General features: G+C 37.2%; 1 protein-coding gene across 6 annotated transcripts in view; it reads right to left on the bottom strand.

Moving 5' to 3' along the window:
* Positions 1-26,643, bottom strand: part of MAP3K4 (mitogen-activated protein kinase kinase kinase 4) — a 125,701-nt gene that overhangs the window by 45,133 nt on the left and 53,925 nt on the right. For 5 of the 6 annotated variants that reach the window (XM_003820240.4, XM_003820241.6, XM_008973635.4 and 2 more), the window contains exons 3-4: positions 21,882-23,245; positions 1,011-1,253 (exon numbers count right to left, since the gene is read on the bottom strand). In XM_003820240.4, the coding sequence (XP_003820288.3) occupies positions 1,011-1,253; positions 21,882-23,245 (1,607 nt within the window). Of the gene's footprint in view, positions 1-1,010; positions 1,254-4,563; positions 4,645-21,881; positions 23,246-26,643 lie in introns of those variants that run through there. The other variant, XM_034963205.2, reaches the window with a different exon arrangement.

Here is a 26,643-nt window from a genome sequence, read left to right as displayed (position 1 = left end):
CTAGATAACCACTGCGATGCTGAGGATGAGTTAAAAGCAAGGCCAAAGTGGACAGCACGACAATAACCAGAAACAAGAGGGTGAGAAGGAAGGGGAGCTAATGTGGAGACAGCTCTGGCGGTGCTGGGTATGAACCAAAGGGATGGAAATGAGATGCAGGGGACAATCTCCAAATGACTTTCATTAGTCATTCTATTCTACTCCTAATTAAACAAACAAATCCTATTTTGTACCTACTGTATGACCTGTATTCACCTGCCTTTCCTCAATCTGTACTGCTCACCTATGCTTTGTCTTACCATTCACAGAGCTGGGTAGCTCTTAGCCCTCCAATCCCTATGGGATAGACACGTACAGTCTACAAAAAACATACCAACCTTTCTTCTTTTGGGGACAAGGTCTGGAAATTTTTACTTTATATGGTGAATATCAATATGTTAATATCATAAATAATAAATACAGACCCTCTTCAGCACTCACTCTGCTGGATACAACTGCTTCCACCCATTCCGCTGCTGCTCCTGGGATATCAAACATCCGTAAGATCCCACCCAGAATGAACAACAACGAAGAAATCCTAAGCTGTCACTACTGTTTAAACCATACCACTGCTTAAGCAAGCAGAAAGTCCAAACCCCTCCCCATGCCTATTCTAGACATTTATCTGTTTACATGTACTTCAAATAGAAAGAAAAAATAAATTTAAGAATCTTATACTCTACCTCTTATGAATGAATTTTAAATTTTAGTCTTCAAAGACTGAAACTTTAAAATACTTAGAACAAGGAAGTGGATGACAGAAAGGATGAACCACAATCTTACCTTTGAGGACTGCATATAAAGAACATTTTTAATTACCCTAAAAAATACAGCTTAAAACCATGGACAAACAGTCATTTTTCACTATTTGCGACAATTAAGAAAAAAAAAGGAACTCTTAAAATAAAAATGATAAGCCTGTAGGATAATATAATAATTGCTAAATATTTTAAAGAGTCTTTGAAGCAAACCTGCTTAATACTCAAGAGAGATGGTTCTCCAGCAGGTCTCTGCTCCAATCTTAACTTCAGACACTCATGTATGACATTCAGAAGGACTCGGCAGAGAACTAGGAAGGCAGGTTCGAATGAAGGTAAATCCATGGCCTTCAGCTCCTCCCACGACACAGCACTGCATTTCTCCTCAGATGAAGGTGGTGTCCTTGACAACTGCACATAATCTGAACCCCACATGGGATCTGGAAATTCAGAAAACTATAACAAAAATTCAACAGGCACAGATTAAAAGAGCACACGAGACAACGTTCTATGGTTGTGGTTATAAACTCTTATTCTCTACAATGTGCTAACAAATCTACAAAAATTCTAATTTTACAGGGAAAAGAATATTTAATAATTTAATGAATTTAACAACTTCAACATTTTCAACATAGATCCAAAAAGTTCTAAGAATGCTGGAAACCATAATGAGAACCAAAACCAAATTGCAATACTTTGATCAAAGAAGTATATTAGAAAAAGAATCAGGTTCATCTTTAACATTTTTGCCTCACACTTAAAATGATCAGTACACTTTATTTTTCAGGTTATATACAGTACTATCGACAACTATCTCTAGACTGGAAAAAAAACCAGAGAATTACTAAAATTAGAGAAAACATTACAAAATCAAATAACAGCTCATCCTAAGTAGCCATTTATGAAAAAATAAAAACTAATCAGTTCCACTAATTCTTCTGTCCATTTGTTCCCCTGGGCTGTAATGAACGATGCTGACAGAAAAATAAAAAAATCGTTAAGATCAACCTGGTTGGCATGACTCAGTTATCCGTTTTGTGATGCTTCCCGGGAACCCTAGTGTTGCATTGTCCGCCCCCACCCCCGTTCTTTTAGCTGTTCCTCTCAAATTCCTTACACCTTTCCCCATAAAGTAGGGGATCTGGAATGTTGGGAGCACTCTCTCTCCTCCTGGTCACTCCTCCCTGGCTCCCCAAGGCCCCTGCTTCTCCTCCCTTTGGTCCTCACCCACCTTCTCCCTGCTCCATGGGAGCTATTTCTCCCCTCCCCATCATTCCTCACCAGAACCCCTACTCCCTGCCATCAGAGTATTTCACATTCCACCATAACTTGGGGACAGAACTTCCTGAGGGCAAGGACTTTCACTTCCTTACCACTATACTAAAAGGACCGTCCCCACGCCTGGCACTGATTACAGCAGACAGTAATTGTTGCTGCATTCATGAATGATACCCTCATCTGACACTTCCAAGTGCTGCCCCCGACCTGCTCATCTACCAAATATGGCCCAAACAACTTGAGCTGCTATGGAAGACCCTCCATGACCTAGTCTCACCCTCCAGTGCTGCCTTCTCTCCTGCCTCCACGTGACACTCTCAACCAACCCTCATACACGTGTGCCATCACCAGCCTCGCTGCCCATGCTGCCTCCCCACCTGGAAATGCTTGCCTCTTTATTTTCCACTTCAAAATCCTTAGTTTTCAAGGTTCACCTCATGATACCTTTCCAGTGACTTTCTTCTCGCCCCCAACAGCATGCCACTAAAATACTCTAAACCCTGAGTTTACCTTGACTTTCATGATAGAGACGGTGTGGCTTAATGAGAAAACAACCAAGGTCCAAAAATCAGAAAAGCTGGTTTTGAGTCAATTAGCGATGTGATTCTGGAAGCACTGAGTAGTCTCTCAGGGTTGATTTCTTCATTTTAAAAATAGAGCCATCATCTACCTCTTAACAAGATTAAACAGCATGCTGTACACATGGGGAAAACGCTCTAAAAACATACTACATATAACATTAGTAAAATCACTACTGTTAACATGCTGGTCTCTCCTTCTGGACCATTAGTTGCTTTACAGCAAATAGAAGCAGCCATATCTTAAGTCAGGTTTGCATAAACCCCCACATCTAGAACTGTCAGAGGACTCAAGGAATCACAAAGAGCCTCAGCTGCAGAGTGGACTAATTTTTACGGCTATTATCTTCTTCAAGATGATTCCCTGTTTCTGTGTTTTCCCATTTCCAGCGGACAGCTTGGCTTTCACTAATTAATGCTCATTCATGGCCTTCCACACTTTTCTTTCCTTGAACCATACATGCAGACGTTTAACATGCTTTATCAGTTCTACTAAATACTCCTTAAATCCACCTTCTCCTCTACCCTCTGCCTTAACTCACAGTGGATCTTCAACTGCTTTTCTGATTACAACGCGTCAATCCACTGACCTCTCAATAACCCACAAAGTGATTTTGTTCCAAGGCTTGTCTTAGCCCTTCTAATTTAAAATGCAATGCTTCACTGACAGCCCTAAGTGTCAGACACTTTTATTTAGCCTAATGGCCGGGTCTCTGCATAGATCTTGATCCTTATCTCCTGCCACCACCTTTTTCTCCTTTACCCATAACAAACCTGCCTCTGTGCTTTTGCACAAATTAATCCCTTTTATTATCAGAAGTTCTGATCTGCAGACAGTGTTCTGTCCCTGGTGAACTCTTCCTCTCATTAGGAAGAAGCCCAGATGCCACCCTCCTCTATGAAGTTTTCTGTGATTGCCTCAAATAACTCATTTAATCTCTCCCTTTTCTCACAGTATGTGCCTTGCAAATGCTTCCTCTGTTGTATTTATCATGCTTTACTGTAATGCATTATTTTATCTATTTACCCATTAGACCATCAGTTCCATGAAAAAGATTGTTTATCTCCAGTTAACTATGGGTCTCTAAAACTTAGCTCGGTACTTGCCACATAATAGATGCTTATGTTTGATGAATAAATTAATAGGTAAATACTCCTATAAAAGTGCCAGTGTTTCTTCTTCCCCAGCTATTAACAATCTAACACTAAAGAATGGAACATATGATGTCATCAACCTTGTTAACAAGCTCTTAGTTCTCAAATTCCCTATTGTACTCCTTAATGCCAACAGTAATTATGTTAGTGACAGATTGACAAGGTCTACAGTTTTAAAAGTGGATGTTTTGATTTTCAAGAAGAATAACATATACTTGGCATAACTGAGATACACTTAATGACAGAAACGAGGATATGCCTTCTTCTTAGTATAAAATTACCATCAAGATAAAATGTCTGAAGGGAAAAAATTCTTGTCTCTTAAAACACAGACGTTTAGTCTATTATAACCTGACATCAAACAATGTTAGTATATAACCACTAAAATATAAAGTTGGAAGAACACACCGTTTCCACGTAGTAATCTGCATTAGCACTAAGGAAAACAAGATTAATTTATCCTTCTACATTTAATACATACTTTTGCACTTAAATTAGTACACACCTGGGTTTCCCTAACAGGCAAGAATTTCTAAAATAACCACTAAAATAATTACTTGTAATAAATGTGGTCAGGGTTGTGAAAGGAAAACAAATCTTGGAGCCCCCAAATCATTAAGCTAAAGGGAAAAGTCAAGCTGGGAACTGCTTAGGGTAAACCTGCCTCCCATCCTGTTCCCTCTGCTCACTGAGATCGATGCATAAGGAAGCTAATCAGAAATTCAAAAAAATGTAACGTTTTGTCTCTTACCTACCTGTGACCTGCAAGCCCCATCCCTGCTTCGAGTTGTCCTGCCTTTCTGGATGGAACCAATGTACATCTTACATATATTGATTGATGTCTCATGTCTCCCTAAAATGTATAAAACCAAGCTGTGCCCTGACCACCTTGGGCACACGTAGTCAGGACGTCCTGAGGCTGTGTCACAGGCGCACACATCCTTGACCTTGGCAAAATAAACTTTCTAAATTAACAGACCTGTCTCAGATATTCAGGGTTCACAGCTTAAGGTATGTCTAAGTAAAGGCTCTAGACACTATAAATGCTTCCCTCCACCGCCTCTGGTATAATGATATCAGAAAACAATGTTTATATAAAGCTCTATAAAATTCACCAAACTTTCTAAGATAAAATTCTAAATAATTCTTTCGGCATTCCAAACAGTCCCAGCCTGCTGACTTTGTTTACGGGCTCAATGAGCCAAAGGCACAATCCCTAGTTCTCAAAAAAGTGCAAGACCACATTGCCTGGGAGAGCCAACAGCCAGACCTCCACAGTCACAGAGGAAACCCCTTCCTGCTGGAGGAGCTTGGTATGTCAATACATGTCCAGACAGAGAGGAGCAGATGTTTCAAAAATTCAGCACTTCAGAGGAAACAGCAATTTCCTTAAGAGGAGACTAAAGGGAAGAATCAGAACAGCTGGGCTCAATTAATACCGATTTAATGTAGAAAACAGGAGAGAACAATAAAAATACTTAATATGAGATCTCATTAAAGTCCTCTGGAAAATAATAAATTAAGACTTCTGAAATAAACTCAAGAAGACAGTGAAAACAGAATGAACACTGCTAAAACTGATTTAATAATCTAGAATTAACTGCAGAAATTATTACTATAACTCAGAGCAAAAAAAAAAAGAAAAGATGAAATGGAAACTTTGAGTAAAAACAAGAGACACGGAAGTCAGATCTAGCGGCTCTAACGTAAGATCAGAGTTCCATAAAGAACAAAACGAAAAGGGGAGAAAAGCATTTGGCATAGTCAAAACACCACTAAGATGTAAAGCAGCAGCAGCCTCTGAATAGGGATGATCTCAAAGTACAATTTACTTACCTTCTCTAAAAAACTATTCAAAGTATGGTTATGGTAGAGTCTAGTTAAATGACAACTAGACTGGAATAAAAAAATCACAAGATAGGGAAAGAAAAATAGCAAACAAAGAGAAAAGCCATAAATTTAACAAAACTTATATAGGTTGCACATCCCTAATCCAAAAACCCAAAATCTGAAATGCTCCAAAATCCAAAACTTTTTGAGCACTGACATGTTGGATTTGGGATGCTCAACTGGTATCCATTCTGCAAATATTCTTTTTTTTTTTTTTTTTGAGACGGAGTCTTGCTCTTTTGCCCAGGCTGGAGTGCAGTGGCGCGATCTCGGCTCACTGCAAGCTCCGCCTCCCGGGTTCATGCCATTCTCCTGCCTCAGCCTCCCGAGTAGCTGGGACTACAGGCGCCCGCCACCACGCCAGACTAATTTTTTGTATTTTTAGTAGAGACGGGGTTTCACTGTGTAGCCAGGATGGTCTTGATCTCCTGATCTCGTGATCCGCCCGCCTTGGCCTCCCAAAGTGCTGGGATTACAGGCGTAAGCCACCGCGCCCAGCCCACAAATATTCTAAAATCCGAAGAAAGCTGAAGTCTAAAACACTTCTGGTCCCAAGCATATCGGATAAGGGATTTTCAATCTGTATAGGCAGATACAACTATATGATAATTTGGTTACTGACTACAATTCGAGTTCTAGAATGAAATATTAAAAACACAATTTTAAGTACACTATAAAGAAAAGGCCTGGATCTTGCATTCCAAATTATTACAATAAAACCAGTGAGCAGAGAAAGGGACAGTGCAGTGCAGGAACATATATCTGTTATCATCTTATTCCAGTGAAGAGCACAGGATCAAACACAGTGTAAAACCCCAGATCAAGCCTAGCCAAACTAGGAAGATTCAATAATATAAGGACATGGATAAAATGCATAGTAAATTCTTATAATTTTATGTTGCCTTGGTATGCACTTTGAATCTAAGTGGAACCTTCTCATAGCAGAAGCAGGGTTCTGTCACCCTTGACACAGGGTGCAGTTCTACACTGCCTCCCAGTTCCTCAATGTGGCTGATCCAGATACCTGCCTTATACAACTTCCTCCTAGTGACCACCTCCCTATGGACAGCTACACACAGACTGGTTCACTGGCCCTGACCCTCATACCTCTCATGGACAGTGCAGACACAGCACTGTGACTACCTCTGTAACAGCGTGACCTCCTGGAACTTGTGCCTGCTTGCTTTAAATCCACCAATTAAACCTCCCTGAGGGAAACCTGTTTGGACAATACCTTGGACTCCACGAAGGCATTGGCCCATGGGTCCCTCCCTCTCTCCCTGTCTGCACTTCCTGACCTCTGCATGAGCGGCCTGTAGGCGTGCCGTGTACCCTCCAGAACCTGCAAGTAATAAAATCTTTATTTCCATCTTGTGTCTCTTCTAATCATTGAAAGGGTGCTCTCCATCTTAGAGATTCTATATTAAGACCATGCAATGTAATTACAATAATAATTCTGATGTCATGTTGTGTGGATTTAACAAATCCATAATAAAGCCCATGCGGAAGAAAGTAAGGTGCAAAAATAAAAACAGCACAGAAACTTCTGAAAAGAAACAATGGGCAACACTGTCCTACAAGATACCAAACCTTACTAATAAGCCTACTCTATTTAAAATAGAATAAGCCTGCACAGTAATAAACAGATCAGAACACAGAAACATACCCAATTATCTATAATTTAATGTAAAAAAAAAAGTAGGCAGCAGTTTAAGAAGTTGGAAAATAATGGGTTATCTAATGTATGTTATAAGCAATTAACAGAAAAATAATGACATGCTTACCTCATACTATACCTCACAGTATCACAAGTATTCATTTCTAAAATTATGCAGCTGTTTTAGAAATTCTTACTGGTTATTATGGGAAATCAAAGTATGTATTAAACACAAAAATACATGTTGAACAATATATTTGGAAAAAGAAATTCCAATGTAGTAAAATCTAAAGATAGAGCTCTGCATTAGGTTAAACTATATAAAAATTCCCACTTTCGTTCATTGAAAATGATCAAATACTGGCAATTCAGTACAGGTCACACTGAAAAAAAGAATTCTGGGAAAAAGTGGTGGCAACAGGGTTTCAATTTCCCTTCAACGCCCTCTCATAAAAATGGAGCAATGAGGACAGCAAAACCAAAACTCTGTGAGACAAACCTCCAACAAAACTAGATGAAAAGGGGTGGTCATGACTCCCCAAAGAGAAGAGGTGGTGGGAAAACCATGAACAGTTCCAAGAGCCATGTGGTATCAGCATTAGCGGAGGGAAGCAGAGGAAATTAACACGGTGTCTGAAGGGCGTAAAGAGGCAATTCCCAAGTCATGATGAGTGCTCTATGAAAAGCTCACAGAGTCTACAGAGAACTTCTGTGAAATTAGGAATGATTTTGGCACTATTCATGAGTGAAGGCAAGGGGTTGGCAGTAAGGTCTGAAAGGGCTGGAGTGGTTTAGGCCCCATAATATCTTAAAACTAGTACCCAAAATTCCCTTCCAGGAATTCTCGGCTCCACATCGAGGAAAAAAAGTGAAATCCAACTCCCCAGTAAAGGACAACAGGAGGAAAGGGAAGAGGAGATCAAGAACATGGGAAGAAGAACAGTCCACAGACCTCAAACAATAACAGAGAAGATGGTTTGAAACTTGAGAAGAAGGTACTCAGAGCCCCAATCCCAAACACTTTCCTAACTCCCTCTCTCCTTTAAGTTCATGGAAACAAGTATCATGTTTAAAAACAAGCAACAGAAAAGAACTGTAGTAGAATCTAGCACAAGGTTACCATAAGCAGAGAGAGAAAAAGGAGAATAACCCTCCAGACAGTGAGCGCTTGCCAGAAAGATATGTCCACTAAGCAGATGAGAATTGTAGACCGATTTCTGAAATAAACTAAAAGAAATTAAGAAAATCATAAAAAATATAAAATAATGACAAAAATTAGAATTAGAAAAAAAACCTCAGTGATAGAACTCAGAATTTAATTTTTTAATCAAAAATCAAATCAATTTTACTTCCCAAATCAAAAACAAACTAGAAGGCACATAAGAGCAAATAAACAGAACAGATAATGCCTTCACTGAAATGAGGTCAACAAAAGAAAACTTTATAACTCAAAAAGAAACTAAGAAAAAGAAAAGATCTGAAATGAAATGACAGAGAAGACAGGCAAAGTAGATCCAAAATATATAAAGAGCAGTTCCCAAAGAGAACTGAGTCAGTGAAGCAAAAATGTGAAACTGTAAGTTAAGAAACTCACTAGAAATTTAAAAAACAGACTGACAAACAAACAAACTAAGCTATTTATTCAAAGTGTACACCATGTATCTGAAAATATCAAATTGGAAAAACCAACACTGTAAAACTAGTAGAGTTTAAAAGAAAAAAATCCTTTAGGTATTCAGCAAACAAACAAAGGTCTTGTAAATGGAAACAAAAAATCACATTGTCATCAGACCATTCAACATCAATGCTTCCTGTCAAAAGAATGAATAACAAATTTATCCAAGGAAAGAAAATATAAACCAAAGATTTTATGGACAGCCAAACAAACTTCCAAGTATAAATGTTGCAAACTGTTAGAAACATGGCAGAACTCAGGAAATGCTGTCCTCCTAAGCCCTTACTCAGAAATCTACTAAAGAACAGGTGTCACTCAACCAGAATGACTCAAGAGACTGGGATATAATAATTAAAAATGAGCCTTTAAACAAAATCTGAAACTTCTATCTACATGTCTATTATAAATATTTTATCTATCTACACACACACAACCCTGAAGAACTGAGACTAAATGACAGCTATGGGGGAGAAAGTACTGTCATACATGGCTGTATGATTGATAATACAGATATACCACACCACCACCATCTGGGGGAAAAGAAAGGGCATATGAAATACCTTGGCATTTCACTGGCAGTAAAAGAAAATTACTTCAAATGAAACTTTAGAAATAAAAGGATAATTCCAATATAGCTCAAAGTTGGGAACAAGCAGATTAAAAAATTGAAGAGGGGATATTAAGGGTGTTATGTAAAGATATTAATACAAAGACATCTTGGGGGAAATAAACTCATCTTAAACATTAAAAGTAAATAAATAAACAAAACTATATACTTCCAAAAAGCTTACACTAAAAAACAGAAGTATAAAACATAAAATGTTTTAAAAGATTAACTATCCCTGTCAGAGAAGCTAAACTTCTTTGAGAATACATTTAGATTTTCTTGTAAAACCAAGTACTTTACATAATTCTTATAAAAACAAATTAAAAACCAATACCTAAAAATAAAATTTTAAGAAATCTATGAATAGATCAACAAAACGTGGTATAGCCATACAATGGAATATTATTCAGTCATAAAAAGGAATGAAGCGCCAATACATACCACAGCAAGGATGAACCTTGAAAACATTATGCAAATGAAAGAAGCCAGTCTCAAAAGACCACATACCATATGACCACATTTATATGGCTAGACAAATATTAAGAGACAGAAAGTAGATTAGTGGTTGCCTAGAGATAGGGCTAGTGAGCACAGGAATTGTGGAGGTGACAGCTAAAGGGTACAGGACTTCTTTTAGGGGCAATGAAAATGTTCCAAAGTTACACAGTGAGGATGGTTGCAGTGGTGATGGTTGCACAACTCCAAATACAGAGAACCACTGAACACTTTAAATGGTGAATTTTATGCTAAGTGAATTAAATCTCAATAAAGCTATTATTTTGGAAATACAGTAGAAAAAAGAAGAGAATCTAACTGTATATCTAGTCAGTGGCAGAGCCACGAGAAGAAATGTTCCAAAAGTCTTTAAAATGCAGTTATCTGATGTTACATCCACAGAGGGTTATAACCTAAGGATGGTCAAAAACAAAACTTGAACTGTTTTCCAGTAATCACACTGAGATGATTGTCTATTTTGGAATATAGTCAGTATCTGATATTCTGTCACACCTGGTATCACAGAAAATTGGGCTTCTCAATAAAAAAAGAAAGGTGGTGATATATGGATTAAGTCAGAAGAGATTAAGCAAAATTCTCAAATCCTGAATTTGAATCAGAACTATCAGAAAGGACATGTGATGCATTTTGTGTATGTGTTTTCATCTGCCCACTAAAGAGTAAAACAATGACCAGCCACAATTTCAGCTGCAATGAACAATGCTGGGGTACAGATGGTGGTCTTGGAATATACCATTTCTCAATAAAAGGAACTAGGGTTCCTTAAAAATGTATCTGATTCTCAGTGGCCGGGCGCGGTGGCTCGTGCCTGTAATCTCAGCACTTTGGGAGGCCAAGGCCGGCAGATCACTTGAGGTCAGAGTTTGAGACCGGGCTGGCCAACATGGTGTAAACCCGTCTCTACTAAAAATACAAAAAATTACCTGGGCGTGGTGGTGCATGCCTGTAATCCCAGCTACTCAGGAGGCTGAGGCACGAGAACCACTTGAGCCAGGGAGACACAGGTTGCAGTGAGCCAAGATCACGCCACTGCACTCTAGCCTGGGCAAAAGAGTGACACTCCTTCTCAAAAAAAAAAAAAAGAAAAAGAAAAAGAAAAAGAAAACAAAACATATCTGACTCTCAACCTGGAACAGATATACAATGTCAGCCTAGGATAGCCAGTTACACTAAATAACATGGAAGCTATCAAAGGACTGTGAAAAAAGGAGTCAAGCCAATTGAATATGTTCCCATTGTCCAAAGATGGGACGTGAACATTAATTACAATAATTACTTCAATACATTACAGTAATGACATCCATGGATTGAAACATACCAAATATGTTTACATTCATGAGTTCAAAATCATACTAATAACACTAATTTGTCATCAATAAACCACATCATTATTTTAAAAAATAGTAAATAAAAGGTAAAGAATCAAGCACATTCATCTTGCCATTTGTGTCAACTATTCCACTAAGTAACCATATAATAGGTGAGGAAAAGTTTATCCTTATAGCAATATCTAATAAATGAAATGAATAATAAAGAAGCTAATAAATGAAGAAGAAATGAGAGAATTAGAATATCCTCACTTTTCAGCCCTTAATGTATTAAGGAATCTAGGCAATGTTCATCAACTACTACTAATGGCACAAATAGTCAGATATGTGTGTGTCCTGGGAAAGTAGTGTTAATACAATCAACCAATTAAAAAATCCTGAATTTGATCAAGCTACTCTATTTTACAGCCAATTCACAGAGAAGACACAGAAAATAGAAACATGTGGGGCAACTGGGATACAATCATAAAAATTCAGACCCTACGGGATAAATGACCCTGCTTCTTCATATATGGCAAAAAAAAAAAAAAAAAGGCAGGGGGAATCTACAGACTAAAACACTTTAGAAATATAATGAACAATGATAACACATGGACATTATTTGCAAACTGATTCAAAGTGTAAAAAGAAAACCATGACAATTATAAAATTTTAAAATAATCTCTGAGTACAAATAAAATAAGGTAGTCATAAAATAACAACAGACATGACTATATAAAAATGTGAAATTTCTATACAGTGTTAAGTATCCTAAACAAGTTAAAAGGCAAATTGAAAGAAGTATTTACAACCATCATAGAAAAATGAATAAAATTCATAAATAGTTCCAACAGATCAATAATAGAAAGGCAGCCTAACAGAAAATGAGCAAAATAAATAAGCAAACGAAAAGACATGCAAATGGCCAATAAACATGAAAAACAGGCTCAGTGTCACTAGAAATGAAGAGAAAGATTTAGGTCGGGTGCCAGTGGCTCACGCCTGTAATCCCAGTACTTTGGGAGACCAAGGCAGGCAGATCACTTGAGGCCAGGAGTTCGAGACCAGCCTGGCCAACATAATGAAACCCCATCTCTACTAAAAATACAAAAAATTAGCCAGGTGTGGTTGCACACACCTGTGATCCCAGCTACTCGGGAGGCTGAGGCATGAGAATCGCTGGAACTTGGGAGGTGGAGGCTGCCATAAGCCGAGACTGCCACTGTACTCCAACCTGGACAACAGTGTGAGGCTCTAACTTAAAAAAAAAAATCAATCAATGAAATAACATTTTTTGCTGATCATGGTTACAAAAATGAGGAAAAATCAAATTTCTCCTACACTGTTTTAAGTATAAATTAGTATAGTCTTTTTGGAGAGCAATTTGGCAATACATATCAAAGATGTGAATGTGCATATACCCCATGACCTAACAATTCCATTTCAATTAAGCATTCTTACAAAAACAACAGAATAAGTTCATAAAGGGGTGTGTACAAGAATGTCTGTGGCTACATTGTTTACACAAGCAAAAAAATTACATTTCCATCAAGAGTGAAATAATTAAATAAGTTATGGTACATTCATAGAATGGAATATCATGTAGTTGTTAAATGGAATTTAACAACAAGAGCTATATATATATATCTACAAGGACAGATCCAAAGTAGACAACACGGGGGAAACCCTTCAAGTTGTAGTAGGATTATGTATAGCATTATCACATTTGTTGTAAAAAATTACATGTGTTACATAACAAAGACATAATTTATAGAATCACAAAAAACTCTAGAAAATATAAACCAGATGATAATTACTCTGAGCAGTGACAGAGGACAGGGACTTCAAAAATATACTCCAATAAATAAAACAAAAGCACACTGTTTTTTAAAAAAGTGTTAGATACAAATAGCCTTTACATTACCCTTCAAAAGTCAGTTTCTGTGATTCTATACTGGGATCCTATCACAAACTGCAATTTCTACACAGGCCCAGTAAGTCATGTAAACAGGTGTACTTGGGTGGCCATAAGACAAATGATGGATACTGTGGTAAACTGGAGCCCTTATGCTGCTGGTCATGTGGGAATGTGGACCCAGTGTTGACAGACTTCCCAGTATTTCTAGGAAAACCCAAAATCTGGATTTTCCCATTTAAAAATGTTAGACACTAAGTCAAAAAAAAATATTTAAAACACTGTGTGGGACAAAATGTAACTTTGGGAGACTGTACACTGTCAAGAGCATACATGGCTTTACAGCCAGAGCTCTGGGTTCATATCCTGGCTCTGCCACTTTCTAGATTTGTGACCTGATCAAGTTACTTAGCCCTCTTCCTTGCCCCGGCATGTAGCGAGTGTTCAGTTAATGCTAGCTACTAGTCTTCTCAATATTACTATTGTGCTGTTGTTATCACGGGATCCAGTTCTCAGCTCAAAGTTGATGACTTCTATCCTACCTGTGATATTACATCAGTTTGAGTCGGTTTGCTCACTATAGTCCAAAATAATGTACACAACTTCCTACTTTCCTTTGTATGTTTGTATGTTTAAGAAAACAGAAAACCTAAAGGCAAATGAGCAAGAATGTGCTTGTTAGTGTGTCATTCAATTACAAAGTTCTTGTAATCTTATGAAATCAGACAGGGAATGATTGAAACAAGTAAAAAGTTAACTCTAACAACTGTATTAAGCAGCATGATCTTAAAGGCATGGGGCGGAAGAGCACTGGAGCCTAATCAGTGTTTCCAGTGAGTACCAGAACTACACTGTTGCTGGTCTAGCTTCACGTGAGGCATGCAGGAGGTTTGTTAACAATGTCAGTGCTCGTGTCCCCCACTGGGAGATTCTGACTTGTCCTACTCTCAGAATGGCTAGGCACACGTATTTTTAAAAGCCCTCTAGGTAATGCTGATGTGCAGCCAGGTTTGGAAACCATGTAGGATAAAGTCTGGTACCCCAGAATCCTGAATTTGAATCCCTCTAACAATCTATAGCTCTGTGATTTTTGTGAAAGTTATCTACTGTACCTAAACTGGTTTCTGCATTTGGAAAATGCACCACCTCACAGGGTTGTTGAGTCTGGAACACTGTGAGAGTCAATAAATGGTAGCTGCTGTTATTGATTTCCTAGTTTCTACATGCTTTGTCTGCTTTGAATATAAACGGTAACCTCTTCAGTGTTTCCTGTGTGTACAGGAAAAAATTAGCACAACTATTGTTAGAATCCAAACACAAAGAGTATTTCATTGGCCATTAAATTTATAATAACTACATGATCGTTTCTAATTCTAAAGAAAGCAATTAAGACAGTAATCAAAACAAAAATATTCCCAGTATTTGAGGCAACAAAGTCAGACAATTATACATTTTATACATTACATTACAATATATTCATCTTTTTCTTCTGAAAATAAAGTTCATAAGGAAATCAAAAAAGGAGGAGCACAAAATAACCATATTACAGTATTTTGTATTTAACATTTTAAATTGCACAAAACCCAAAGAACTATATATTACAGAGTGAACTTTCGAGTATGCACATTTTAAAAAGTCAATCAGGATTTTGGAGGATCCCAGGATGCAACGCAGATGAAATAAATGAATCTAATTAATTTACAAAAGTATGATACCACCTCACTGAGGAAGGTGAAGGAAAAAGGTGCTGACCTAAGTTATAGTGTTTTGACTATAAAAGGCTAAAGACAAAAGGAACTTGACTGAAACACTACACCCTAGTTGATAAATTTATTCCTCACAGGGGTACCGGTTAGCAATTCTGAAACTACTTTACACGTATGGTAGGGTTGAACAAACATGTAATTAGTTGTAGTAATGGGAGCCAGGTTTCTCACTATAAGAGAAGTTACAGATAAGCAAGGGAGGAAAGTCGGAATGAACCTTGTGCTGAATCAGAGCGAGAGACATCAGTATGAACTCATGATTATTTTAGATTGATAGGAAATTATAAATCTGTGTGTATACACAGGTTAGAAGACATACCTGTACTTTCTAATTCTATCACTGAGAAGGCCTAAAAGCAATGACACCCCAACAGCACCGAACACACCCAGTGCCCACATCTTCATTTCTAAATACCATTATCCAGTAAAAGGAACCAGAGCTCCTTGGAGAAACGGCTGATCCTAGGACAGAAAGAGGGAAAATACAAGACAAGCCCAGAGCATCTTGTGGTGCCAGAAAGTAAGAAATGATTCAAAAAGCAAATCAAAAGGAAAATAATACAACAAAAGAGGGGAGCATATCAAACGACACAGAAGGCAACTGAAAGAGCTCCAATGGGCTAAAACAAGAACAGCCTGAGCAACAAAATCAGTAACAATGGTACTGGATTATAATTCAAAGTAAAAACAACAGCAAACATTTATGAGTCCATACTGACATAAATGATCAAATAAATGAGAAGAAGCAAAACTTCCATCTGGAGAAATTCCAAATAATACATTAGATACTCCCCCTTCCAGGAGGTAGAGATTAATTTCCCTCCCCTTGAGAGTGGGTTGTGTGTGGTGACTTACTTCCAAAGAATTGGAGTATGGAAAGGAAAAAATGGTAACTCCTGGAGAAACCTAGCAGACACCACCTTCACCAAGTGATCAAGGTTAACATCAACAGTGACAATGTAATGCGACTAGGGCATTTCAACTCTGTGGCATCCATTCCCAAGCCCATCACCCCAGTCTAATCATGAGAACATATCAGACAAATCCAGATTCATGGACATGACAACTAAATGCAATGTGGTGTCCTCGACTGGTTCCTAGAACAGAAAAGGGAATTATTAGAAAAAGTGGGAAATCCAAATAAAAGTCTGTAGTTTAGTTAACAGCACTTTGTATCAATGTTAATATATTAGTTTTAACAAATGTATTGGGTAAGTGAGAAGTCAATATTAAGGCGTGCTGGATGAAGAGCATAGAAGAATTCTGTACTATCTTTGCAAATTTTCTATCAATCTGATATTATTCCAAGATGAAAAGTTTGCTCTAAAAAATAAAATTGTATGCAGTAGTTTTGATATTAAGGATAAATCTTTTATATATGTTTACTTGGTCTTAATTTCTAAGCTAAATTGAACTGTAAATAGTATTACAAAACCCATCCTTAGCTACAGTAACTGCTGGAAAGGACACCTGGAAACTACTGGACTGCTGAGATAACTCTTGTTAACTTTTAAGCAGGGTTGGGAAGGGTCACCATACAAGCACATCTAATGAAAGAGGAGCAAGAGTTGGAGGCAAGACAATCCCTGTCATTGAGAGACCATGATACATTATGAAATGGCTGATACATTCATCCCTAAGACCCAAGATCAACAATACTCAGACTAGAAGAACTGGTATTACAGCAAGGTGGAAAAATAAGTACAAACAATAAGATCCTGGGATGTTCTAAACAGCAATGGAATAAGAGAAGAAGAAGATAAATGAGAAAATATAAAAAAGATCTTGGATTGTATCTGGGTCCACAAATGGATATGGGGGAGGGTAAGGTTTCCTCTTCTTTTTTCCCATCATGGTAGTCCTTACAGCCAGGATAAAATTGCAGCTGGTATTATTAGTTCAGTTACATGGATTTAAATAAGTTTCATTTGATAATCTGAGACTCTCTTATTTACAACACTGTTTCTATAGATAAGTATTTTCAAGATCCCAAACAACTGCCTATTCAAGTGGACTCTGGAAACTAATCCATTTGTTTCAATTAGAGACTGCCTATGTAACTAGAAATGTGTCCTGAGGAAATCAATTTACAGAAGGTACAGAGCTACAACTTCATATAATTTTGAACAAATCATTAAAGGCATTTATGGCATTCATATTATGAAAACAAACTGCAAACAGATTTTTTTTTAGTATCGCTAGTTCAGTTCTTTTAAAAGATTTTGAAATATAATAAAGTTTTAGAGAAAAATTAGTTTGGGCCAGGCGCGGTGGCTCACACCTATCATCCCAGCACTTTGGGAGGCCAAGGCGGGTGGATCACCTGAGGTCAGGAGTTTGAGACCAGCCTGACCAACATGGTGAAACACCATCTCTACTAAAAATACAAAAATTAGCCAGGCATAGTGGCGCATGCCTGTAATCCCAGCTACTCCGGAGGCTGAGGCAGGAGAATAGCCTGAACCCCCAAGGCAAAGGTCTCAGGGAGCTGAGATAGTGCCATTGCACTCCAGCCTGGGCAACAAGAGCGAAACTCTGTCTCAAAAAAAAATTATTTTGTAAAGCATGCTTACAAAGGGAAATTAAATGTAAGATCACATGTGCTTTGCAAACACTGGTTATAAGTAACGTAATCAAAAAATATATAAAGACATAGATAAGAAAAATCAAACATCACATGTGTATTTCTTCTTTTCTACAAAATCCTTCACCTATATTCATTCCTATTATCACGAAACCACAAAAACTGCAAAATATGCATTATGTATAATCTGTGGTACCTTGTCAGTTCAGATATTTTAACAATTAAGAACAATAACACTAGCCAGGCGCAGTGGCTCACGCCTGTAATCCCAGCACTTTGGGAGGCGGAGGCAGGTGGATCATTTGGGGTCAGGAGTTCAAGACTAGCCTGGCCAACATGGTGAAACCCCCGTCTCTATTAAAAACACAAAAAATTAGCCAGGCATGGTGGTGCACACTTGTAATCCCAGCTACTCAAGAGGCTGAGACAGGAGAATTGCCTGAACCCGGGAGACAGAGGTTGCAGTGAGCCGAGATCTTCCCATTACACTCCAGCCTAGGAAACAGAATGAGACTTTGTCTCAAAAACAAACAAACAAACAAAAAAGTCCTCAAACCTAAAAGGTTTTACTGCCTAAAATGTATGCCCTTAAAATGTACAATTATTTGGCAGAGGTTAAAAGGCAGAAGATATCTTAAAAATAAAAATACAGTTGCACCCATATGGATTTACAGTTAGCTTCAAGGAAGAAAAAGTAATAAAACTTCTAAAAGTTTATGGTTGATTTGTAGAGCATTTTACCATTTGATAAGATGTGGATCTGTGTCCCCACCCTATGTTGAATAGTAATCCCCAATGTTGGGGGTGGGGCCTGGTGGGAGGTGACTGTTTAGTACCATCCCATTGGTGCTGTTCTCATGATGATGAGTGAGCTGTCAAGAGATCTGGTTGTTTAAAAGAATGGAGCACCTTCACCCCGCCCGTGCTCCAGCCATGAGAAGTGCCTGCTCTGGCTTTGCCTTCCATGATGACTATAGTTCCCTGAGGCCTCCCCAGAAGCTGATGTTGCCTGCCATGCTTCCTATACAATCTGTGGGACCATAAGCCAATTAAACCTCTTTTCTTTATTAATTACCCAGTCTCAGGCATTTCTTTATAGCAGTGTGGGAATGAAAACACCACTTACCGCCTATCTTTTTCAGCCTCACAACAACCACCTTGTGAGGTAGGTAAGAAGGTAGTATTATACCCACTCTATAAATGCAAAGGCTTCGAGTCAGAAAGATTCCTATCCACAACGTTCTATGGTAAGAAAGGGTCACAGTGAGAAATGAAACCCAGTTAATGGACTTCAAAATTGTGACTCTTTTCCTGACATACCAAATAAAACGACTAAAACAAACCTGGGAGTGGGGGACTGTACACATACTCACACACATACACACACAAGCACGCATACACACACGCCTCCCTTTATAGAAATTATGTTCCTAAAGTGGGAATAAAAATAAAATCTTACTTTCCCACTAAGTTAATTAGAATTGTAGAGCCTTATCTTTTGTTAGTTTGGATTAATCGCCAATACTGAAGAAGTCCCACTTTCGCTCTCTGTTACTCTTTCATTATCTGATGAACACTTAGCAACTTATGAACCAAAATTTAAAACAACAGCGGCTTCTGTAGTTCATTTTTTGAAAAGCAAACAATCTACACAAAATTCTAATAAAGTCTTTCAGTTATATACCTTATAAACTTTGAATTCGTGTTTCTTTTCTTCTATAACAAAGATGACCTCTTCAGCGAAATCTCAATTGGTCAAACCAAAGAACTACAACTCAGATGAGAATTCAGAACTCTGGGGAAACTATTACTGTCTTTTTTCAACATGAGTTCTAATATAAGATGTAGGGCACGTGTTCTCAATCTTTTCTTGCTATAACATATCTAAGGGATACAATCCTCATTAGTAGCAATAGTTAATCACCACGAAGAGCCTGGAGAGGAAGGAAGACAATTTGGGGAGGGAGGGTGGGTGAAGCAGTTTCCGGAAGCCCGACAGGTCCAACTCACCCCCGCCCCACCGTGGCCTCTTCTCATGTGCTGCTCTCCTATAAGAACCACTGAATTAGAGGTGAGGTTATACAGTCGGCCCTCTGAAACCCTGGGATATGCATCCGCAGATCAAGAATGTTTGAAAAAACATTAAAAATAAGAATACAACAATAAAAAGTAATACAAGCTACTCAGGAGGCTAAGGCAGGAGGACTGTTTTAGCCCACGAGTTTGAGTCCAGCCTGGGCAACGTAGTGAGATCTCGTCTCTAAAACAGTAATAGTAATAATACAAATAAAAAAGATACAGTATAACAACTATTTACATAGCATTTACATTGTATTAGGTATTATAAGTAATCTATAGATGATTTAAAGCATACAGGAGGATGCACATAGGTTGTATGTAAATACTACACCATTTTATATGAGGGACTGGAGCATCCAAGGATTTGAGTGTCCATGGGGGTCCTGGAACAAATCCCCCTGGGATGAGATACCAAGGGATGTTGGTACTGCCAGGACTTTTTTCTTCACTCATGTTACTTCAAAACCAGTGGTCACAATACAAATTAAACATCAATCCTGTCTTGCCAACATATGTCCTTAATGAAATTAAACCACTCCAGCCATTCATGTTTAAGATTTCTAATCAAAATAATATTCAAAGTAAATCTCTTAAAATATAGCTACAAAGCACTGGTTCATGTTGTAAACATCTTCCTGAATTTATGTGAATGCTTAACCCGTTCCTCCTAAGGGCTCATAATCCGGCTGTCAGAATAAAAAATTAAAATCTTGCAAACTCAAGTTCTCTTCAGGTGTTTTCCATAGTTTCCAAGTTGTTTATCGTTAATGAATTTAAAGCAAGCCAGGCTGTGTAAAAAAAAAATGAAGTTAAAAAAATAAAAATAACAAGTATATACAGTTGGCTCTCCATATCCGTGGGTTCCACATCCATGAATTCAACCAACTGCAGATCAGAAGTATTTGGGAAGAAAAACTACATCTGTATTAAACATGTACAAACTTTTTTCTTGCCATTATTCCCCAAACTATACAGTATTAACAACCATTTACACAGCATTTATATTACGTAAGGCATTACACATAATCTCGAGATTATTTAAAGCATACGAGGTTGTGCATTGGTTACATGCAAATACTGCATCATTTTGTATGAGGGACTTGAGCATTTTCGGATTTTGGGATCCGTGGGAAGTCCCAAAACCAAACCACCTCTGATACCAAGGGGATTGTACATATGTATGTATACAGCTACTAAAATTCAGAATCACAGACTTAACATGGGTATAAGGTATTTCAAAGATTTGGGTTTCACTTTTAGCCAGACGAACACGCAAACTCACCAGAAAAGCAAAATCACTTGTACAGTACTATTTTGGACTCTCAAGAATGATATCCCACAAAATGCCCTTGTCTAATATTACCACCCTTTACAATAAGGAATTTATAACACGTCAAGCTATCAAAAGCAAATCTATACTGTTTTCAAGTCACTTCCTCTAGTGGGCACATTCCTCTCACAAAAATCTACACATATCGAAACACATATCGGACAAAAATCAGGACTTCCCTTAAACTTTCATCACCTGCACCGAACACTTTAACCTCGCGAGATAGTGTTGGCTTTTTCCCCTTGATCATTCTGACATTTCTCTATAATTTACATCTCTTTAAAATACAGTGACCAAAACTTGACATGCTAATCAAAAGAGAGAAAACAACTCCAAAGGATAGAGAAAGAACTCTCTCCTTGACCTTGGGCGCCCTATTCATTTATAAACACCTGAGTGTGACGTGGACTTTTTTCCTGACTCACATGCAGCTTGTGGTCATCCATGACTATGGCTTTCTTCCTTCCATTTTTGTTTATACCCAGCCTGTCCTTTGCCATCCTGTATTTACGTGGTTGAACTTATTCCCTCCACATACCACCCTGCACTTAATTCACTAAATTTCATGCAGTTTTCATAGATCTATTTAATCATAGTACTTTACAGAAATGCTTAAATGTGCAATTTATAACTGCCATTTGTGTTCAAAAATATTAGAATATGAAAGTACATAACACCAACATTATAATTTGCAATAAATAAATGGAACTAAGGATATCATTGTATTAATACCTACTGGAAACCTACCTCCACTGGACGATCGTTCTTTACCAATGCTATACGTGCCCTTTGCAAGGAACCATCCATTAGCTTGTGAAGTCTTAAAATTAACTTTCTTAACCCCATCTGCTTCAGTGCTTTGTCTACAAATGGTCTATAAATAGAAGTCAGACAATGTCTACTAAAGCCTGCTTCTGTGCTCCAGTCTGGTGCTCCCCAGCCAAGAGAATCATCCTCAGATTCGAGCCTCTCAAGCTTCTTGGATATGCAGTCCCGCGACTGGATGTCGAAGCTGTTATCTATGGGCTGTCTGATTTCCGGTACCCTAGGATCAGAGATTTGTTCTTCTTCACTCTCATCCGTACTACTTTCCAACTCCTTTAATTCTCCTTCTGTGTCATCACCCTCATACTCCGGCTCATTACCTTTGGATGGTCGAGGGGAAGGGATTTCAAACACTGGCCAGCCAATGTCTGATAAATTCTTGATGCCCAAAACAGTGCCCATAATCCTTAATTTCTGATTTAAGTCTTTTGTGATGTTTAACCACAAACAGAGTGCCTGCACCCTGTCCTGGAAGTCTTTTGCAGCATATTTTTCATAGTCCTTCTGAAGAGCCTGCAATGATGGATAAAGTGCTTCTATGTACTCTAGCAGCTCCATTATCCGTTTTACCTGCTCAAATGAGACCCTCTGGCGTTGGAGATGCTCATGATGTGTTGAGTAACCTACAGTCTTTGTTCCAGGAGTGGCTTTGCACTGCCCTTCTACTGAAGTACCATTAAAACCAGCTCTATCTCTAACAAAGGCGAAGCTCCCATAGTCGACTTTGAAAGTAAGGATTTCATTAATAATATCTGGGATGGCTTGACGGGCTGTATATAAAAAGAAGTCCTGGTCGTTAATTGTCCGTCCTGCATGCCAGGCTTGTAGCTCTAACCAGATCAGTTCGTTAGATCGGTTAAGCCAGAAACCAGATGTATTTTCTTGTCCTCTTTGCTCCCTGTCTTTTTTCTTTGAGACTGAGGTAAGCTTTAGCAAAAGTCGTAATGTTTCAAAAAACTTTAAACGATCTGCTGGACAGTCAGTCCTAGAAGTCTGGCGTGCAGGTCTGGCTATAGGCATGGGCACAGATACTGGAAGCTTAGCATTGCTACAGCCAAGGCTGAGGTAAGGCTTATTGAGATCCACATCTGGAATTGATTTTTTTGGCAAAGATCCACCCACTGAGTCTAACACGAATGAGCACTGTACATTTTTTTTATGATCACGCTCTGTTGTTCTAAGAGCTGCTCGGATCTTCTTCTCCTGCTTATAGCTGTATTCTTCCACATTCTCCACTGTTTTTCCAGTGTCTTTATGTGGAGGCTGATTTGGTGCATTCATTTTTTCTATTAAAAAAAAATAAACAGAACATTATATAACTCTAAAATATGAAGCTACTCTCAATATTTTCAATAAAACTGGTATTCACACGTATTTATATTTTCAGACTGCTAATGGAAGAAAAAAAAGCATACCATATCCTAAATAAAAATTAAATGAATCAAAAAATATATATGACATTTTCTATATTTTAAAAAAATTTATCCATTTTTCCAGTATTTGCTGTATTCTCTTATATTCACAACTAATTACCTAAACTAGCTTATTTCTCTCTATGCTACAAAGCATAGTTATCAAATCATTTAACCAAATTTCCGTAAGTAATCACCTTCAATTTAAGGAGGAAGAAACAGCATGGGAGATCTGACGGACACCTGGATGAGAAAATATATTTAATTCCTGCATTTGTCATTAGCTAAATGTGTAAACTTAAGAGGAAATCATGTAAATTATCTGGATTACTTTTCTCATTGATAAAATTAGGCACATTGATGCAAGACTACTTAAGGCACCCTAAGATTATTCTCATAAAAAACTGAAAGACAGTTGACAGACAAAAACACTGACCTTAGTTTATTCTATTCCTTTATTTCTCCTTTGCCACAAACAAGTGGGCAATAACATTTTAAATTTAAAATTAGCAAGACTGAAGACATATAGACTAATTTGGTATAATTTGCTTAGTATGTTATACTGGCATGTAAAATCATTTACAATTAATGCGAAAAAAGCAAAAATCACCCACTTCCTTCAAACATCTAGAAAAGGTTCTATAATCTGATTCCAAGCTTTAAAATGAACACACATACATCCTCTTTCCTGTATGGCACTTTTAACACTATTAATTGCTCTACGTTACTGAAATCCTTTCATTCTGTTGCTTCTGGGTTCTTACACTTCCTTAAGTCCCTTCTTTTCAAATACCTCCTTGGAGCTTTGCTCACTACATAAAATGTTAATGTTTCTCCAAGTGCTAATCTTAGATCTCTTCTCCCTGGGTGGTCTCATTCATTTCCACATCATATATCGATAATGCCCAAACCTATAACGCCATCTCAATCTACCCTCTACACTGAAAGGCATAGTTTATTTCACTGAATCTAGGACACATATTTTTTCATACGTTAACATCTCTGAAATTAGAATGTTATATATAATCAATGATGATATAAGTAAGTTTTAGGGACATATTTGCCAATATTTTTCATTTACATTTTTCTTTTTTTCTGAGACAGGCTGGAGTGCAGCCTCAACTTCCTGGGCTCGAGTGATCCTCCCGCCTCAGCCTCCCAAGTAGCTAGAACCACAGGCACGCATCACCACACCCAGCTAATTTTTTTTTTTTGGTAGAGACAGGATCCCACTATGTTTCCTAAGCTGGTCCCAAATTCCTGGGCTCAAGCAATCCTCCCACCTCTGTCTCCCAAAGTGCTGAGATTACAGGCATGAGCCACTATGCCTGGCCCATTTTTTTTAAACATATATATATATATATATATGCATAAGTGAAATATATATCTACATATCAGAAAGTATAAAAGATCTCCTTAAATAAATAAAAATTCCAATTATAAGAACACACCATCGATTATAAGCTGTTTTTACCTTAGAATATATTATAATCTCTTAGTATATATTTCTTATATACTAAGAATTTTATTATATATTATATTATTAATATAATAATTATACTAAGAAATTATTATATAATTTTCTTAGTATATAATATCACCTAGTTTTAGGTGATTAGTTGGGAATATATGAGATTAGTTGTGAATGTAATATCTAAAGACATATTAGTATATCTTCAGATTTGATGGAATAGGGTATATTTACATGGGTTACAAACCAATATACCACAAACCAATGCACCAATGAAAATTTGCTTAAAACCAATTTACTTCCTAATCGATTCAAATTAGTCTTAAAATAAGGATTTTTAAACAAATTTCCCAAAGAGCACTTATAGCTTGGTTTACCTTATATTAAACTTGCCTTAAATTTACTTTATGATCCATCAAAAAAGGTTTTAAACCAATCTGTCCATAGAGATTTTTTGCTGTATTTTAGTATACAAACTACTATTATTATTATTTTTTAAATTTAAAATTTTTAAGATAGAATTTTTATCTTTAGTACTAATCTACTTCTAAATGTCTTTAAACTTTTTATATAGTCCATTTAAGAAAATTTCTTCACAGTTTCATTGTTTCTAGCTATAAATGCTTATCAACTCTTATTTATATAAAAAAATTGCTTAGACCAACTTTAATTCTCTTGCTCTGATGCATTTAACTGTGTTTTTTATACCTTTATTAACAGAGCACATACATACTATTTGGTTAACCAATGGTATTTTGAAAGCAAAAATGACCAGTGCTTCCACATTTAACTCCACTATATTTTTCAAGATAATTTATATTATACTTTATTACTGGGAAACACAAAATGACATATACAGTGTATCACTGTGTAGGACTGGAGGTAAAGAAAATGAGTTTAGTTTCTAATACACTGAATTTGACGTGCCTATGGGACATACATGTGGAAATATCTATAGGTAACTAAAAAAACATACATGTTGGGCTTAGGAGAGAAATCCAGAGAAATGGATTTGGAAATTATTAGTATGTACAGATATTATTTAATATCGTGATAGTAGATAAGAACATCCAAGAAAAGTGTGCAGAAGAAAGGCAATGAAGACCTAGAATAGAATGTGTATTAACTATTATGTACACCCAAATAAATGATTTTGAGTCAAAGAAAACAAAAAATTGTGAAATAAAAAACAATCTTGCTGGCTTAGGTTTTGGGATTTTTTAAATACTTTATAGAACTAATGTGGTGCATTATTGATAATGGCCACAGACAATCTGCATACAATTTATAATTGGAAAGTAATAGTTGAGAGTGAAAAAATATTACTTTTCTTATATAATTTATCCAAGTTCTTCTAATCTATGACTGAAAGGTCCTAAGTGAAAACTAAGGATTAAATGACTTTAATAGTCCCAGAAGACTGGCTACAAGCATTATTCCAAATCTGTGCTACACTTACCAGGGGCAAAACATGAAAATAATAACAGATGAAGCTTCTCACCCTAGACCTTTACTCCAACAATGAAAGCAATCTAAGAAAAAATGCCACAATCCCATTTTTCCACATAAACATAATCTCATTTCAGCAAGCCTGAAAAAGTAACTTTTATAGGTTAAATACAAATCTTGTTAAGTTTATCTCACAGCATACAAAACAGTCTATTACACAATTTTTTGAAATTTTGTGTTCAGATAAAGCAATGGTTTAATATTTGGACCGACATAGTAGGTTTAAGGAAAAGCAAATTGGGAAAGGAGCAAGATGGGACAGAGAAGCTTTTTGTTCCCCCCCACCCCAAAA

This window comes from Pan paniscus, chromosome 5 (assembly GCF_029289425.2).
Source record: "Pan paniscus chromosome 5, NHGRI_mPanPan1-v2.0_pri, whole genome shotgun sequence".
NCBI lineage: Eukaryota > Metazoa > Chordata > Mammalia > Primates > Hominidae > Pan > Pan paniscus.
This window is presented reverse-complemented; position numbering and strand designations above follow the sequence as displayed.